This window comes from Schistocerca cancellata, chromosome 3 (assembly GCF_023864275.1).
Source record: "Schistocerca cancellata isolate TAMUIC-IGC-003103 chromosome 3, iqSchCanc2.1, whole genome shotgun sequence".
Classification (NCBI taxonomy): Eukaryota; Metazoa; Arthropoda; class Insecta; order Orthoptera; family Acrididae; genus Schistocerca; species Schistocerca cancellata.
The window spans coordinates 275,873,972-275,893,991 of record NC_064628.1 but is presented as its reverse complement, the minus strand read 5'-3'; the positions used below and the strand labels follow the sequence as shown (position 1 = coordinate 275,893,991).

The following is a 20,020-nucleotide window of genomic DNA, read 5'->3' as shown; positions in this document are numbered from 1 at the left end:
CCGCTCGTGTACCCTTGATGACTCCACGACTCAAAGCTTTACGCCTCTCCTGCGGCCGTCAACACCGACATTGGACTGTTGATGACAGGAAGTATGTTGCATGGTCGGACGAGTCCCGTTTCAAACTGTATCGAGCGGATGGGCGTGTACAGGTATGGAGAAAACTTCATGAATCCACGGGCCCTGCATGTCAGCAGGGGACCGTTCAAACAGGTGGAGGCTCTATAATGGAGTGGGGCGGGTGTAGTTGGAGTGATGTCGACCACTGATACGCTTAGATATGCCTCTGACAGGTGAGACGTATGTAAGCTTCCTGTCTGATCACCTGCATCCATTCTGTCGATTGTGAATTCCGACGGACTTGGGCAATTACAGCAGGACCGTTCGACACTCCATACTTCCAGAAGTGCTACAGAGTGGCTTCAGGAACACTCTTCTGAGTTTAAACAATTCCACTGGCCACCAAGCTCCCCAGACTTAAACATTATTGAGCTTATCTGGGATGCCTTGCAACGTGCTGTTCAGAAGAGATCTCCACCCTCTCGTGCTCTTACGGGTTTATGGACAACTCTGCAGGATTCATGATGTCAGTTCCCTCCATCATACTTCAGACACTCGTCGAGTCCATGCCACGTCGTGTTGCGCCATTCCTGCGTGCTCGTCGGCGCTCTACACGATATTAGGCAGGTGTACCAATTTTTGCGGCTGTTCAGTGTATTTGCTTTCCGTCATGCTCTCTAGAGCGGCGTGCGGTCTCTGTGTACATGTTTGCCCCCTTTGTTGCGAAACAGTGTTTGTTTGATAATTTATTTTACTGTCCTTCTGGCCAATAAGTAACGTCTGGTGGTCAAAATAGAGGGGATACGTAGTACATAGATGTACATGTGCACACGCTACTTGACAGTGCAGCAGCAGGGACGTTAGTTGCATGCTTTAGGTCCTGACACACTGTTTCAATGAAAAGAAATGTCGTGTGGCTAAGGCCCCCGCTGGGTAGACATTGGCATGTTGCAAGTCCTGTTGTTTGATGCCACTTCGGCGACTTGCGTGTCGATGAGGATAATATGATGATGACAACACAACACCCAGTCCCCGAAAGGATGAGATCTTATACTCAGCCGGATATCAAACCAAGACCTCTCGCATAGCATTGTGCCACGCTGACCACTCAACTGTGGAGGAGAACCACTGGTCCCATCAAGACCGTACTAGTATGAACAAAAAAGCATTTATTGCATATTTCTTTCCACTTTGATGTAAGATTTCACCCAACAGATTCTGAGTATTCTTATACTTCTAATGATTCTCTAATAGATATAAAGGTACCTGTGTCATGGTGTCGAGAACGTCACCGTCATTCGCGTTCCGGATGGCCTCCTTCTTCACGGCAGCTTGAATATTCGTCGCGTGACCTTGCATGTACAGTTTCCCTTCGCATCTGTCATCTCCTGATATCCCGTACAGACCATACGGAAGGTAAGTAGAAGGACCACCTGCCTTGGTGAAAAAGTAGCCCGATTTGGGGTAGAAATACTGACTCTGCAGGTGTTTGGAGACCCCAGTGGTGAGGTCGGTCACCGTCAGCTGGAAGCCTACGGTGTCGGCGATGTAGGCCACCAATCTGCCATCTGCACACTGCTCCACCTGTGTACAAAGCCACGTGTCAGTACATTCTGTAACTCAGTCGCTCCAATTATGCGTTGTTAATAAAGAAACTAACTGAAAAAGGTCAATAACTTTTCGATGGTTATGAGCCATTGTCATAGAACAGGTTTTTAAAAGAATAAATCGCCATTTGACTGAGTATTACTATATTTGTCTTCTTTTCTGTTAACTTACATGACATGTTAATGGTCTGAGAACTTTTAGTGTTATACATGATAATGGCACAAATGCCGAAATGTAGACCGTACAGAAGATAAGTACGGTAATATACAGTCAAATGACGCTTTAGTCTTTCAAAAAGAAAGTTCAGTAGCTTTTAACCTCAGACATAAATAAACCAAACTCAGATTCTAAGAGAAGAATACAACGACAATGAAGGCGGAGATATAGATTATCGGAAAGGCAGAGCTGGCGGATGAAATAATCCTGCTTTCAGGGGTAGTGTAGAAGCGAAGGGAAGAACTACGCATCTCAGAAAGAAAGAAAAAACAGGTGGATCTCACGGAAAACGGCAGTGTGTAAACTCTGTTCTGCGTGGATCGCATTTTAACTTTTTGTGCAACGTTTTGTCTGAGGGGACCATGGCAGCATTTGCCGAAACGAGCGCGTGAAGGTGCTTAAAAACAGTACTAAAGCTGGCCCGAGCGACGGTCTTTAAGGGGACATGCTCGTGAAAAATTTGAAAAACGATTTCTTGGTCTATAGAAAAGAGCATTTCATGCTGATTTCAAACATGTATAGTTTTTAATTTTCCATTCTTTCTAAAATTGAGGTTGAAGGTAATGTTGCACAGGGGCCACGCCCATCTGTCAGTTTGAAGTGTGGCAGAATACGTGATGTTTTCTTCCATTTAGTTACGGTTCAAAAATGGTTCAAATGGCTCTGACCACTATGGGACTCAACATCTTAGGTCATATGTCCCCTAGAACTTAGAACTACTTAAACGTAACTAACCTAAGGACATCACACACACCCATGCCCGAGGCAGGATTCGAACCTGCGACCGTAGCAGTCCCGCGGTTCCGGACTGCAGCGCCGGAACCGCTAGACCACCGCGGCCGGCATTTAGTTACGGATCGTTAACACAGGTGTGTTCTAGAAGGCACTGACTCACGGAACCAAGGTACAGGCATATCTACAAGACTATGGTTAGAATGTAAACAAAGAGCTGAGAGTATATGATTTCGGAATTTCACACGCGTGTGGTTTTGTAGTTATTGGGTGTTGCTTTGTTTCTGTGTGTGTGTGTTTCCTGTGCTACAAATGCCGAGAGTAAAAAAATTTAGCCCCAAACGAAAGTTCCGCGGCAACCAGTTCGAAACACTACCGAGTAATACACATAAGTTGCTTCAAAAGTCGCCTACGGAAACTGTGTCTACAGGCAGTGCTTCTAGACGTAAGCTTTCGCTTTCTGAATGTAATAAGAAGAAGCCTAGTAGTATTGTGAACAACAATAACGACGGAAATGTTATTGTGAAGCTAAATATGTTGTCAAGACTTGTGAAGAGTGCTGTGAAATGTAAGTACTGCAATTGTCAGATAGTATTGACGTTTCTGAGCACATTTCAGCAAGGAAGGGTCTTTCAAGTCGGTTACTGATTGCCTGTAACTCGTGTAATATGCACAATGATACTATGACAGAAAGAGAGCTGCACAGACTTTTTGTGCAGTGATGGATATGCCTCCACCTCCACTGAGGTTTGACAGATACAATAAATTAATACATAATTGTTTTGTGGTTTAAGTGAACATTCAATGAAATGAGGAGCAGAAGCAGCAGTAGCCTTGTCTGAGAATACAGACATTGTAGCAGCATTTGATGGATCTTGACAGAAGAGAGGTCATACTCCTCTGAATGGGATTATAACTGCCACATTTATTGAAACTCGTAAGGTACTAGATTATGAATGTCTAACAAAGCACTGAAGAGTTCTTCAAGTAAATTTATGGGCACCCATGTTTGTGTAAAGAACTTTGATTGCCCAAGTGGAAACATGGTAATGACAGGAGTTATAAACCTTTTCAGAAGATCAGTGGTCAGTTGTCGTGTGAGGTATGTAGGCTATCTTGGGGATGGAGACTATAAAGGACACACTGCTGTTGTTCATGACAGACAATATGACTCTGATAGAAAAGCTTGAATGAATGTGTTGGGCATCTACAAAAAAGAATGGGAGCTCAGCTGAGAAAATTATGTAAAGACTTCAATAGAAAAAAACTGTCAGAGGGGAAACACATAGGTGGTCGAGGACATCATACAAAAAGTGAAATTAATTCTTTGACTCAATGTTATGGACTAGCAACAAGGAGAAATTTAGGAGATTTGGAGAACATGAGGCGAGCTGTTTGGGCAACATGGTTCCACAGAATGTCAGCAGATGAAACCCCACGGCATGGTTTGTATCCAAAAGGGAAAGATTCATGGTGCAACTACTGGTTGAGCAATGCTACCGTCGTACAGTATACCCACAAGCATTCCTTACCACTAGCTGTAATGAAGGCAATTAGGTCTATATGTAGGGATCTGGCAAATAAAAATCTACTTAGGAAATGTATGCATGGTCTCTTTCAGAATGCAAATGAAAGCTTCAGCAACTGTATATGGGAGAGAATACCCAAAAATGTATTTGTTGAGCTGGCAGTGCTGAAGACAGATGTAATGAATGCAGTAATAACAATTTCAAAGATCAATGTTATGAAGAAATTGAACATCTTGACGGGAAGGAATATGGCTTCAGATCTTAACTGCTGTTGATAAGTGGCAGGTAACCGAAGCAGAGACAGCTGCAAAAGCTGCTACCAAGGAGTCAAGAATAAGAAAAAGAATTAAGAGAAAGAGTATGGAGGATAAGGAAACAGGAGGACAAATGGAGTATGCAGCTGGATTGTTCTAAACGAGCATAGTGATAAGTTAATAAATCTGTAAATCTTTTGCGATTTACCGAAAATTTTAATTTTCATCATTCAGGTACACTTTCCTCCTAAATCATTGAAGTCGAACTCACAAATATTGGTACAGATATTTAGAATGACGTCCTCTACCTCCCTTGCCTACTATTACCTGAAAAATTTATAACATGATGATGATGTCGGTGATATTTGAGCTACATTTTTAAGTATTTTGTTTGCAATAGAATAAATTACTGGCCTCTTTCACAGATCAGCATCAGGGAAGGAAACTGGATTCATGAAACGCTTAGGTGAATGTTGTCTGTACTCTGACTGTTTTTCCAAGCTGTGCAGTCAGTGGTTCCAAAGAAAGTGGTACTCCTGTGAAATAGTGTTCGGTTTTTATACTATTACTAGGTCTACATCTTTGCTTCCGCCGTTTTTTCTCGAAGTTAGAGACTTTGTTGTGAAAAACTTACAAAACAATTTACGATTCAAAGTACAGGCCATGGTTGGCCACTGCTTTCTCCTAGATTTTGGGCACATACGAATCCCGCTGTGTATAAACCGGGCATCTTTTGAGGGGAGCCATCAATCGATCCTATTTTGCACTTCTTTATATGACTGCAAGTGCTAGTCAGCTAGGTCGTGTGTCATAGATCGAGAAAGGTGGCAGTCAGAGGGAGGAATATCTGGAGAATACAGCGGGTGGGCTAGAACTTCCCATTTCAAAGTTTCCAAGTAGGTTTTGACGGGGTTTCGACATGGGGTCGTGCACTGTCATGCTGCAAAATCATTTTTTCCTGTCTATCGCTGTAGTGCGGCCATTTGTCTTTCAGTGCTTTCTCAAACACATCAATGGCTTTCGATAACGATGTTCTGTGATTACTCCCGTCGGTTGCAGTGGCATCGAAAGCTTTCTCTCTTTCACAACCACGCCGGTCTTCAACGTCAAAATCACCATTCTTGAAGCATGGAAACCATTTTCTGCGAAGTTCTGTCACTAACAGGGGTCTCATAATACGTTTTACCCGGTTCTTTATGAGCCTCAGGCGCAGATTTCTTCATATCAAAGCGGAAATTAAAACATCCGCAGATGACGAGAACTGGTCTCATAAGTATACGTATTCAGTCGAGAATAACTTTATGATGCAATCAAAAATCGACTGATATTTTGATGGAGTTATGTTCTAAAATGCCTAAGCATACTGTATGACACTTAAGACCTACGACTTGCACCAATACTTGCCACTACTGCCGTCTGTTGCGAAACGGCGGATGCAAAGTTTTAGACCTAATATAAATATTGTTGTTAGTGCCAAAATATAATAAATATCTCAATGATTTTTAGAAAATGCTTTGACTAATGACCCTAACTGTGTGTAAGTATTTTGAGCTATCTGCCATTTATAGATCAGTTGCACTATAAGGGTGAAGATAATGCAAAAAATGCAGTCTATTCAGGGGCGTGTTCCCTTAAACTCCCGCATGGATTCGATCCGGTTACGGAACGCCTCCCTACCCCGCGAGTCAGCTCGCTGCGTGCTACGCTATACGGTCGAGTCAGCAAGAAGTTTTTCTAATATAGTGAATGTCAACAATGCCCCTTTTTTTTATAAATGCTTTCCTTGCTGTATCGAGAGCTCAGGTGGAACTCCAGTACTAAGAAAATAAGGGTAAGCTGAGGGATGGGAAGAATATTTAGACTCTACAAGTGAAATGTTGTAGAAAGGTAAGAGGAAGTAGCTGACGATGAGATAGAGGATATAAAACTAAGAAACTGGACTGAACACTGAAGGTCTCAGTCGAAACAAGGAGAGGAAATTCCCTCAGGACTTTTTTCACCCTTGGGAGAGTCAGCCATAGCCGAACTAGTCCACCAGCTGTGCAAGATACATGAGATGGGCGAAATACATTCAGACTTCATGAAGAATGTAATAATTCCAATTGCAAAGAAAATAACTGCTGAAAGGTATGGACATTAGTAAACTGTCAGTCTAATAACTCATAGCTGCAATATACTGACTTGAATTATTTAGGGAAAATTCGAAAAATTGGTAGACGTTGACACCGAGGAAGATCATTTTCCGTCTCGAAGAAACCTAGGAACACTCGAGGCAATACTAACCCCACAATTTGTCTTGGAAGATGTGTCAAGAAAAATTAATCCATGTTTATAGTATTTGTTGACTTAGAAAAAGATTTCAGTACTGGTCACTGCAATACACTCTTTGAAATTCTGAAGGTAGCGTGGATAAAGTATAGCGTCGAAAGATCATACACAGTTTGTGCAGAAACCAGACTACAGTTGTAAAGAGTGAAAGGGAAACAGTAGTCGAGTAGGGAGTGAGACAGAGATATGGCTTGTCCCCTATGTTATTCAATCGGTACATTTACAAGTAGCAAAGGAGACCAGGCGAATGTTGAGAGCGAATTAAAGTTCACGGAGAATAAATAAAAACTCTGTTGTTTGCCGATAACACTGAAATTCTGCCTGAGACAGCAAAGGACTTGGGCGATCTGTAGGATGGAATGGATTATGACTTGAAATATTATGAGTATTAACAAAATTTAGTACAAAGGTAATTGGGCATGCGGTAGCCAGGAAGTAGATGATGGTGAGGGGCTGGATTAGCTAGTAAATTTATGATACTTTAAAACACAGGAGATGGAGTGAATGATGGCGTAGCTCTGAAGAAAGCTGATATTGGAATTGCAATGGGAAAGAATGGGACTGATGTGTGCAAAGAAGCAGCAGACATGATTCTTGTTGATGATGATTTTCACACCATTATATCTTCAATTGAAGAAGGGAAGGGTATATTCTACAACATCAGGTATTTTGTCAGGTTTCAACTGAGTATAAGTATAGCAGCTCTTCCACTTATAGCACTTTCAACTTTGATGGGAATACCAAATCCCTTAAATGCATTGTATATTCTGTGGATTAATATTATTATGGATGGCCCACCAGCTCAGAGTCTTGGCGTTGAACCAGTAGACAAGGATGTCACCAAACAAAAACCTAGAAATGTTAAGGAGCCAATGATCACCAAATCACTTATACTGAATGTGCTGTTGTCAGCTCTTATAATTATAGCTGGAAACTTATGGGTTTTCAAGAGAGAGATGAGTGATAATGTTATAACACCAAGGGACACAACAATGACATTCACATGTTTTGTATTCTTCGACATGTTCAATGCCCTTAGCTGCCGGTCACAGGGACTCACAACTAGTGAGTACGTGGCTGGCGACCACGGGGTCCCAAGCTGAGTCCTGGCATTACTTCCACTTACTTATGCCAGGCTCCTCTCTTTTATCTTTCCTATTTGGCCACCCTCGGCCAACTCTTGTTCTTTTCCGACCCTGACGCTATTAGGTTTCGAGGGCTAGGGGTCTTCCATTTCCAACCTATACTTCTACTGAGCCGAATATCTCCTGGGATAAGGAGATTACCTTCTATCAATTGCCAACGGCCTTCTAGGAGGGCGGATGAGCGGCTAGAAGGAAGGGCCCTCTCTTGCCCTTGGGGTGGGAAACTGCTCCTAAAGGCGGAGGAGCCACAAGGTGGCCAACGGCATAGAATGGAGAAGGCAACGGGAAACCACTCCATTAAAGACCAGGGCGGGTATCCCAAGTATCAACAGCTTATGATGGAAAGCTCTTTGGTTAAATTCTCCGGAGTTAAAATAGTCCCCCATTCGGATCTCCGGGCGGGGACAACTAAAGAGATACCAAAATCCAAAAGCATTAATGTAAGAAGGATAGCAACATGGAACGTCAACTCACTTCTTAAATGTGGTAAACTGGAAAACGTGAAAGTGGAAATGAAACGAATGGATATTGATGTACTGGGAGTCTCAGAAGTGAGATGGCCAAACGCTAGCGACTTTTGGTCAGGGGATTACAGAATCATACACATTGGAACAGCACAAGATAATCCCGGGATTGCAGGAGTGGGAATTATCCTCAATAAAGAGATGGGATTAAGAGTAAAAGGATTTGTTCAACATAGTGAGAGGATAATTTAGGTCCGATTGGAAACTAAACCAAGAGACACAATCATAATCCAAGTATACATGCCAACTACGAGGCACGAGGATGATGAAATCGACATGATGTATGACCACCTTGAAGAAGTAATCGGCAGAATTAAAGGAGCTGAAAACCTTGTCATCATGGGAGATATGAATGCCGTTGTTGGGGAAGGTAAAGAAGAGGATGTGGCAGGGAATTTTGGATTAGGATTAAGAAATGACAGAGGGGATAAACTTGTAGAATTCTGCCAAACAAATAAACATTGCATTACAAATACCTTCTTTAATCATCATCCAAGAATAAGATATACTTGGAAAATGCCTGGTGATATTAACAGATATCAAATTGACTTCATATTAGTGAAGCAAAGATTTAAAAACCAAGTTAAGGACATCATATCCAGGCTGTGATGTGGAAAGTGACCACATACTCGTTATGATGACGACTGAAATAAAATTCAAGAACATTAAAAAAAGAAGTACATGTAAATGGGATTTGACAAACATGAAAAACGAAAATACACTGAAGCACTATCAACTAGAAACAGACAAGAAAACAAATACACAGGGCTGCAATGACATCCAAAGCAGCTGGGAAAAAATAAAAACTGGTATTTTAGAAGCAGCAGAAGAAGTAATAGGAAAAGAAAGGACAGAGAAAAGGAAGGAATGGATCACTAATGACCTACTAAATATGATGAAAGAAAGAAGGGAATTAAAAAAGTCTGTGAAGAAGGAAGACCAAGAGAAATACAAGAGTCTGAAAAACAGAATCAACAGAAAGGCAAAACTAGCAAGAGAAAAATACCTTGATGATATCTGTATTTCAGTTGAGGACAACATGAGCAAGGGAAATATCGACAAGGCCTATAAATGTGTGAGACATTGCTTTGGAGACAGAAGAAACAAGTGTAGGGCTGTGATGGATGAAAATGGCAATATGTTGGATGACGATGATGAAGTCGCAAGAAGATGGAAACAATATATGGGAAAACTGTACAGCGGACCAGACCTGTCTGAAAACATCATGGAAGAAGAAACAGAAGTAGATACACACAACATAGGTGAACCTATATTAAAGGAAGAGTTTGAACTAGCTCTGAAAAAATTGAAAAACAACAAATCGCCTGGTATAGACAATATCCCAGCCGAACTTCTGAAATCTTGAGGAGCAAAACTGAATCAGAAGTTGTATAATCTTGTTTTCAACATGTACGAGCAGGGTAAAATTCCTACAGACTTTGAGAAAAACATTATGATCCCCATTCCAAAGAAGGCAAAGTCTACAAGATGTGAAAATTATAGGACGCTCAGCCTAGTTACTCACGCCTCTAAAATATTAACCTCAATTATCCTAAAACGCATAGAACAAAAAGTCGAAGCTACACTCTCCGAAGACCAGTTTGGATTCTGCAAAGATAGAGGAACCAGAGAAGCAATATTTCCTCTAAAACTAATAATAGAGAAACGACTAGATAAGAACCTGAAAACATACATAGCTTTCGTAAATGTAGAGAAAGCCTTTGATAATGTTAAATGGGATAAGATGTTTGAGGTACTCAAAAAAGTAGGAGTAGACCATAAAGATAGAAAAATGATATGGAACCTCTACAAAAACGAGACAGCAGTTATCCGTGGACGGACAAAACAAGAAGAGGTGCAGATACGGAAAGGTGTCCGACAAGGTTGCGCACTATCCCCTGTTATCTTTAACGTATACATTGAAGAGGCGCTGAAAAAAGTAAGGGAAAATTCACAGACAGGTGTAGTAATTCATGGCCAACGAATAGATATGATAACATATGCCGATGATATAGCTGTCCTGGCTGAAAGTGAAGAAGATCTTGTAGTCCTACTGAATAGAATGGATAAAGTTATGGGTGAAGAATATAATATGAGAATTAATAAAGCAAAAACTAAAGTAATGGCAGGTGACAAAGACGATCAAGTGAAAGTCCAAGTTCATGTAGGCAATGAACTGCTTGAACAAGTTGATAAATTTACTTATCTGGGCAGTAATATTACCAGGGATGGAAGGAGCAAGGCAGAAGTGAGAAGTAGAATAACTCAAGCAAAGGCTGCTTTTAACAAGAAGAAAAACATATTAACATCTAAGAGCATCAGCCTTGAAATCAGGAAAAGATTTTGGAAATCATATGTGTGGAGTGTGGCATGCTATGAGTGTGAAACATGGACTCTCGGGACAGGAAGACCAGAAGCTAAATTATTTTGAAATGTGGTGCATGCTCAAAATAAAATGGATCGACAAGGTCAGAAACGAAGTGGTTCTGGAAAGAGCAGGTGAGAAGAGAAGCTTCTGGAGTTTCATTGTTAAAAGAAGAGTGCAATTTACAGGCCATCTATTAAGACATAAAGGACTCCTGAACACAATCATAGAGGGATATGTCAAAGGAAAAAGACCAAGAGGAAGACCACGACTGAGGTACATGGATCAAATCGTGAAAGATGTTGGATGTAACACCTATAAAGAAATGAAGAGAAAAGCTGAAAGACGCACAGAATGGAGACAAGCTGCCATAGTAGCTGTTGCAAACCAATCCTTGGATTGACCACTACAGAAGAAGACTTTAAAATATTACAGAGGATACAAAGGATCTCAGTAACACTGTTAATAGGCAAGGCAAGTATTATTACATACAGACGAAAATTCAATCGCAACTTCACATTCAACCTTGAAACGCTCAAAGAGCTTTAAACTCCAGAAAATACTGCGAGAGACAACATTTACAAATGACCGAAGTAAAACTGCAAAACACCAACAAAGTTAAAAACCAATTAAAGGCTTACAGAGAATTCTATTAAATGAATTACTTTTTGCGACACTTAAGGAATTGAATTACACACATCTGTAAGATTGCACTTTGTCTCAAGAATCACAGTAACCACAGACTCATACATCACACCCAGAAGCAGCGGGAGTAGCTAGTGGCACCGGGTTACGCGTAGCTGTGACATGGGACCAGTAAGCCTTGACGTACGTAACGCTCATCAGCTACCGGTATAAGCTCTAGGATTTGCGAGCGCTGTTATCAAGTTCCCTGGAACACCTGAAGGAAATATGAGCACAGGCTCAGATCAAATGACACACACAACACGTTCAAAATTCCACAAAGTAACTAAATTTAACTACTTGGTCCTTTGAAACTATCGTGCTGATTTAGAAACCGAATCGAAACAACCATTTAAATGCATCAACGGCTCCGACCAGTGTCTTAAGCAATTAGGTAATTATTTAACGACTATGAGAATTTGTCACCAAACTTGTCCTTGCACAGCACACTTTAATTACTTTACAAGCACCAGGACAAATTTTATCACATCCCGGGTAATTACATTCAACTCTTCCTATACTCTCTTCCTTTTTTTTTCACGGTGGTACACGATGAGAGAGCGACAAGTTTAGTAGGTTTCCCCGTAATAATAACAAATTCGCTAAGAAATTTATCAGAGCTCACCATTAATCGAAGGAAACTGCATAACAAGCGGAGAAATCTACTGATATCCAGAGGATGTCCACGCTCCGGAAGAGAATTCACCATCGCACAGCTGTATCGCAACAGCCATGGCTCCTCCCAAGGGATGCAGTAGAAATTTCCGTCCATTGTGGCCAAGGCAATGAAGCCTCTCGCGGCGCGCTTCAAAACACCACGGCAGTACGGGCGTGCTCCATCCGTTCGGCACTCGAGTCCGTAACAAGTGCACAACTACCCCTACGAGTGCAGCAGAGTTCACGCCGTCAAAACGAACGCAATGGAACATTATTTAACTCTCGACTAGTCGCTCACCAAGAGAGCACTCCAGAGCATCTGCTCCCCTCCATCATACTCTCTAGTCGCATCCAAAGAGCTGACCACTATCGATGAACATTGATTAGCGGAACATTATGACCACCTACCAATTAGCCCCTATTTGCACCTTTGGCACGAATAACAGCTGCGACGCGTCGTGTCATGGAAGCAAAGAGGCCTTCGTAGGTCGGTGGAGGGAATTTGCACGAAACCTGCACACACATGTCAACTAACACCCGTAAATTCCTGGGAGGTGATCGATGAGGTCTGATGCCAAGTTCAATCACATCCCAGATGATTTTCATCGGTTTCAGAGCTGACGAATTGGGAAGCAAGCACATCAAATACAACTTGTCACTGTGTTCCTCGAACCACTCCATCACGCTCCTGGCCTTGTAACATGGTCAAAAACGCCGCTGGCGTCGGGAAACATGAATGTCATGAATGGTGTATGTGATTTGCAACCACTGTACCATACTCCTTGGCCGTCAAGGTGCATTGCACAAGCGTCTTTGGTGAGACGTCATAAGTGAGTGACTGCGTGTGAGATCGCTCTCCAAGTTTTTATATATTTTTAGGTTTCAGATACATATTTTAACGGTTTTTGTGATAATATTTACTATATAAGTGACTTATTTGTGGTTTCTTCATTCACCTCTGCCTTCCTTGTGTTGTCACCTGATATTTGTGAGTGTTTCGTATCGAGCAACGTAACCTCTTACCTGTGTTTACATTCCGCGCTGACCAGTTGCAGCTGTAGTGGCGCATCGTAAGCTAAGTACTAATTAATTAATTGTTTGTGTATAGTGGTTTATTTAGGAACTTTAGTAGTATTCAACCTGAGTTTGTTGTGTTTCGTGGTGAAATAATTTCAGAAGAACCTTTTGGGAACTGTTTTCAGCTTCGTTACTATGCCATTAGACGTTTGATTCTCCTTCCGTATTAGTCTTTTGTTATATTCACATTTGTTGTTTATTAATACTGTTAATAATAGTAGTTACTTCCCTTGTAGAGTAAGTTTGTGATTATTGTAGTCAGGTTTTTAACATCTTCTTATTGTAGTAGCGGAACTTAGAATGCAGTGGGGAAGCCAGTGGGCATTCTGGTGAGATCCTCTCCTGGAACTGCAGATTATGTAGAGAGTAAGTTGATAGAGGAGCAGGAGCGTAAGATCTGTGCCCTTCGGGTGCAGTTGAAAAACGCACAGGAGGAGCTAGATAGGATGAGGAGGAAGAAGGGGGTTGGGGAATGGGAGCTGGCTGTTGGCAAGAGATCTGCTAGGAGAAGAAGATTTTCAGATAGTTTTACTATTGGTGTTTACAATAGATATGGCCAACTGTCAGAGCTTAGTGGAGAGGGATCTCTAGTAGCAGTAGATGTAGGAAGTATGCAGCAGACCTCGGTAGTTACGGTGGCTAGAACAGTTGCAAAGTCGAAGAGGAAGAAGAAGGTTCTGCTGTTAGGTAGTTCTCATGGCAGAGGTGTAGGCCAGCAGTTGCAGGAAGTGCTGGGTAGTGAGTACCAGGTCACCAGCATTGTGAAGCCTAATGCAGGATTGGCTCAGGTGACTTTTAACATAGGGGGGTTGTGTAGGGATTTTACTAAAGAGGATCAGGTAGTGATTGTGGGTGGGGCTCGTAATAGTATTCATAGGGATGGGGAGTATGACATACTTGGTGACCTGGAAAAGATAGCCACTCAGACTGGCAACACGAATGTGCATTTCGTGGAACTGTTTCAGCGTCACGATCGGCCTCATCTTAAGACAGCCGTCATGCGTAATAACATGAGACTTGGGGGTGCGCTGATGACAGAAAGCATGGGTCACATTTCAGTGGTGTCGGTGGAGTCTATCAGCAGGACGGGTTTCACTAGACATGGCCTGCACCTCAACAGGTAAGGGAAGTGGAGGTTGGCAAAGCTCATAGGTGACAGCATAGGTGGGGTAGGTGGGATCACTCATGGGAAAATTCCTGCAGTAGTGGGTGTTAGAACTGCACCTTTTTTAGACTGAAGTCAGCTGACAGGTATTCCTTCTTAAGGGAAGTGTCTCTAACAAAGGAACCACTTTTGACAAAGCTTAGGTATCCGAGTAATGAGGGAATTAGTATATTTCATCAAAATATACAAGGTATTAGAGATAAAGATAGTGAACTGCTTATAGATGTTGACTCTGAAATTATTGGTATATCTGAACATTTCTTAAATAAGGAGATAATTGAGAGGCTTCCTTTACCAGGATACAGGTTGCCTGGCAGCTTTTCGAGGAGCTCTTTGCGGTGAGGGGGAGTAGCCATATATGTGAAAAACGGCATCCCATTTGAGTCAATTGATGTTTCAAAGTACTGCATTGAAAAGGTGTTTGAATGTTGTGCTGGTGTGGTTAAATTTTACGGAGATAAACCTCTAACTGTTGTTATTTATAGATCCCCAGACTCTGATTTCACAACATTTTTGCTAAAGCTAGAGGAGGTTCTTGGTTCACTTTATAGGAAATACAAAAAGTTAGTTATATGGGGTGACTTCAATATTAATTGTATAAGTGATTGTGCAAGGAAGAGGATGCTGGTAGACCTCCTTAATTCATATAATCTTATGCAAACCGTATTCTTTCCAACGAGAGTGCAAGGGAACAGTAGAACAACCATAGACAACATTTTTGTTCATTCCTCATTACTAGAAGGGCATTCTGTTAGCAAAAAGGTGAATGGCCTTTCAGATCATGATGCATAAATTTTAACTCTAAAAAATTTTTGTGCTGCAACACATGTTCAATAGAGTCATCAGCTGTTTAGGAAATCTGATCCAGTTGCTGTAGATACCTTTGTAAACCTTATCATGGAACAAGAGTGGCAAGATGTTTATAGCGCTGATACAGTAGACGATAAATATAATGCTTTTCTCAAGACTTTTTCTCGTGCTCTTTGAAAGTTGCTTTCCGTCAGAACGTTCAAAACAGGGTACTAGCACAAACAGGCAGCCTGGGTGGCTGACGAGAGCTATAAGAATATCTTGTAGAACAAAGTGGCAATTATATCAAAACGTTAGAAACAGTCAAAATCTAAATGCAGCAGCCCATTACAAACAGTATTGTAAGGTGCTTAAAAATGTTATTAAGAAGACAAAAAGTAAGTGGTATGCAGATAGAATAGCTAAGTCTCAGGATAAAATTAAAACCACATGGTCAGTCGTAAAGGAAGTGGCTGGTCTGCAGAGACAGGTCGAGGATATAGAATCAGTGCGTAGTGGGAATGTCCGTGTTACTGATAAGTCGCATATGTGTACAGTATTTAATAATCACTTTCTGAATATAGCAGGTGAACTAAATAGAACCTAGTCCCAACAGGGAATCATATAGCGCTCTTAGAAAAAAGTGTTCCGAGACTGTTACCTGAAATGCTCCTCCATGATACTGACAAGAGGGAGATTGAGTTAATAATTAAATCACTAAAGAACAAGAACTCTCATGGATATGACGGGGTATCTAGCAGAATACTGAAGTATTGTTCAATGTATGTTAGCCCAGTACTTAGCCTTATCTGTAACTTTTCCTTTATGAGTGGTCGGTTTCCTGACCGATTAAAGTACTCTGTAGTGAAGCCAATTTATAAAAAGGGAGACATTGATAATGTTGACAATTTTAGACCTATTTCTATGCCATCGGTGTTTGCTAAAGTTATCGAGAAGGTTGTATATACAATATTACTGGAGCATTTTAATTCACATAATTTGCTGTCAAATGTTCAGTTTGGTTTTAGAAATGGTTTAACAACTGAAAATGCTATATTCTCTTCTCTCTGTGAGGTTTTGGACGGATTAAATAAAAGGTTGCGAACGCTAGGTGTTTTCTTTGATTTAACGAAGGCTTTTGACTGTGTTGACCACAAAATATTACTGCAGAAGTTTTACCATTATGGAGTAAGGAGAGAAGCTTACATTTTTTTCGCCTCTTACTTTAAGAACAGAAAGCAGAAGGTAATTCTCCGCAATATTCGGAGTGGTAGTGATGTTTAGTCCCAATGGGGCACTGTTAAGTGGGGCATTCCCCAAGGGTCAGTGCTGGGGCCACTGCTGTTTCTTATTTATATAAATGATATGCCTTGTAGTATTACAGGTGATTCAAAAATATTTCTGTTTGCTTATGACACCAGCTTGATAGTGAAGGATCTTGTGTGTAATATTGAAACAGTATCAAATAATGTAGTTCATGAAATAAGTTCGTGGCTTAAGGAAAATAATTTGATGCTAAATCACAGTAAGACTCAGTTTTTACAGTTTCTAACTCACAACTCAACAAGAACCGATATTTTGATCAGACAAATTGGGCATATTATAAGCGAGACGGAACAGTTCAAGATCCTAGGCGTTCGGTTAGATAGTTAGCTGTTGTGGAAAACCCATGTCCAGGATCTTGTTCAGAAACTAAATGCTGCTTTATTTACCATTAGAACAGTATCTGAAATAAGTGACACTTCAACACGAAAAGTAGTCTACTTCGCATAATTTCATACGCTTATGTCGTATGGTATTCTTCTGATTCAAAAAGGGTATTTTTGGCTCAAAAACGGGCTGTTCGAGCTATATGTGGTGTACGTTCGGGAACCTGTTGTCGACCCCTGTTCAATAGTCTGGGAATTCTAACATTACCCTCACACTATATATATTTTCTTTAATGTCGTTTGTTGTTAGCAATTTTAGCCTATTCCCAAGAGTTAGCAGCTTTCACTCAGTTAATACTAGGCAGAAATCCAATCTGCATGTGGAATGCACTCCCTTGACTCTTGTGCAAAAAGGAGTGCAGTATTCTGCTGCATCCATTTTCAATGAGCTACCACAAGAACTCAAAAATCTTAGCAGTAGCCCAAACTCTTTTAAGTCTAAACTGAAGAGTTTCCTCATGGCTCACTCCTTCTACTCTGTCGAGGAGCTCCTGGAAGAGCTAAAAAATTAAGCAAATTCCAGTGTTACATTGTTGATTTTCTTTATTTAAACTTACAACTTGTCATCTGAACATGTTTTTTTGTATTTCATTTTATCTGTTTCTAATATCGTGTTATAATTTTATGTATTGACTCGTTCCACGACCATGAAGACTCCTCCTTAATTTTGTCCCACGGAACAATAAATAAATAAATATATAAAATAAAAACCATGCATGCCCACGTTAATGTTCCCCAGAGCATAATGGAGCCGCTCGCAGCTCCTCTCCGTCCCCAATTTCAGGTGTCAAGGAGCTATTCTCCTCGAAGGCGACGGATTCGCACCCTACCATCGGCGTGATGAAAGTACCCGGATTCATCAGACCATGCAACACTCTGCCACTACGCCAAAGTCCAGTGCCGATGTTCATGTGACAAATTCAGTCTTAGTTGCCGATGTTGTGGTGTTAACATTGTTACATGCGTGGGTCGTCCACTGCAGAGGTTCATCGTTAGAAAAGTCGGTTTCACTGTGCGTTCATACATATTTGTACTCTTCCCAGGATTAAAGTCTGATCATAGGTCCACCACAGTTCGCCGCCGGTCTTGTTTTACCAGTCTGCCTACCCTACAACTTCCGACATCTGTAATAAGGGATGACCACCCAACTCCTCGACGTCTGGGCGTTATTTCATTTTGGTTTCGTAAATTGTTGATGACACTCATCACAGCACTTCTCGAACAACCGATAAGTCAACCAGTTTGCGATATGCACGTACAGAGATTCCTGGCCATCACAATCTGCCCTCAGTCAGAGTCCGATAGGTCGCGTGCCTTACCCATTCTACATCCGGACAGTACGTTTACTGAAACTACATACACCGTGCGTGTGTCTGACTAGCAGTCATTCCGCACCTGGTGACGCAGCTATCGTCTGGACGGATTTATATCGATAGTACGTTGGTGGTCATAATGTTCTGGCCGATCAGTGCATGAGGCAACGAGGATATTCAAGCAAAGGAAGATCGAATTGCCGCGTCACACCTCAGTAATGGAATGTAATCGACATAAATCACACGGCACTAGGGGAGTCATATTCGGCAATAAGACTCTAAATGTAGCAGACAAGTTTTGATATTTGGGCAACAAAATAAATGATAGTTACCAATCTGAGGTGGATATAATATGCTTACCTTTCTACAACATTTAGTTCCGTCTGAGCTCTTGATGTAGTTGCGTCTCCTTTCTCCGAACGTCTCTTTAATCATCGTATAGGCTGTGCCAATTTTTTCCCCTCGTTATACGTGACTCTACTGTTTTGCTTTTATCCTCTAGTCATTCGAGTTTAGCCATCTTTCGACCACATTTTCAGACTTCTTTAGTCCCTATCGTTTGCTTCATGTGCTGCATGTTATCCAAGGGTTTCTTTTAGACCTTCTTTTCGTGAATTTTATCCTGTGCTGCATTCGCTGTTTCGTCTCTGAACACTATCAGTTCGTCTTATACTGTATTCCCTTCCCTTGTTTCAGTGAAACGTAACATTAATGCTTCATTTTAAACTTCTAATAAACCTTCGTTCTTCCAATGTGCCCACGTCCCATCTTGATTTTCTATATTTTAGCAATTTCTGAAGTTTTAACTTACAGCTCATAACTAATATCTCATGGTCAGACTCCACATCAGCTCCTGGATATACCTTACAGTTTAAAATATGGTTTCGAAATCCCTGCTTTATCACTGTGTTCTCTCAGTCGGAAAGCTTCCATTGTCTCTAGGCACCTTCCCCGTATACAACCATTTTACAAATTTCTTAAACCAACCGTTAGCAATAATTAGATTATGGTCTGTGCAAAATTCTATCAGACGATTTCCTCTTTCATTACTTCCCACCAGAACACTTTCTCTTACTTTCTTTCATTCCCTAGCATCATATTCTAGCTCCTCCCTGAACTAAATGTTAGTACCTGGACTATCCGAAACGTTTCTCTTATCTTATTATACACTCTTCCAATTTCTTCGTTATTTGCGGACGTACTTAGTAATGAACGTCTGTTACTGTAGTAGATGTTCTCTTCGTGTCTGTTTTTGTATTCTAAAGCACTCTGATGAGAAGGAATGTTGAATACGAAAGACACCATTTTTAGATTCGACGTTTGGGTGGAGACCACGACATCTCCACTGGGTCTGCAGAATCTACAGTATTATCATCGTTTCCGAAGTTCGTTATTTCCTATATTATCATTTTCTTCTTAAGTACGTTTTTGCGTTCTCGTGTGTGTAATTTTGTTTCCGCTTCGACATGAAACAGTTGATCGGTAAGTTCTGCCATTACAGCTGCTAAATTAATTTTATAGTTCTCCACCCACCTGATTGGAGATGCGACGGTTAGTTCCTCAAAATTTTGTCAATATTTTGTTTACAATTGTTGAAATACTTAATAACGTTTTCGACCTATAAACAGTTGTTAGATAGTACTGATTGAACGGTGCTGACAAAGAGAGAAATTAATCTTGGTCCGAAACTTTCTGGCACATTAAAGCTGTGTGCCGAACCGAGACTCGAACTCTGGGCCTTTCCCTTTCACGGGCAAGTGCACTACCGAGTGAGCTCCCAAAGCAAGACACACAATGCGTCCTCACAAGCTTCATTTCCACCAGTACCTTGTCACCTACATCCCAAACTTCACAGAAGCTCTCCT

General features: G+C 41.2%; 1 protein-coding gene across 1 annotated transcript in view; it reads right to left on the bottom strand.

Moving 5' to 3' along the window:
- Window positions 1-20,020, bottom strand: part of LOC126174940 (protein yellow-like) — a 49,887-nt gene that overhangs the window by 7,091 nt on the left and 22,776 nt on the right. The window contains exon 5 of the mRNA XM_049921397.1: window positions 1,327-1,644. Within this exon, the coding sequence (XP_049777354.1) occupies window positions 1,327-1,644 (318 nt within the window). The remainder of the gene's footprint in view (window positions 1-1,326; window positions 1,645-20,020) is intronic.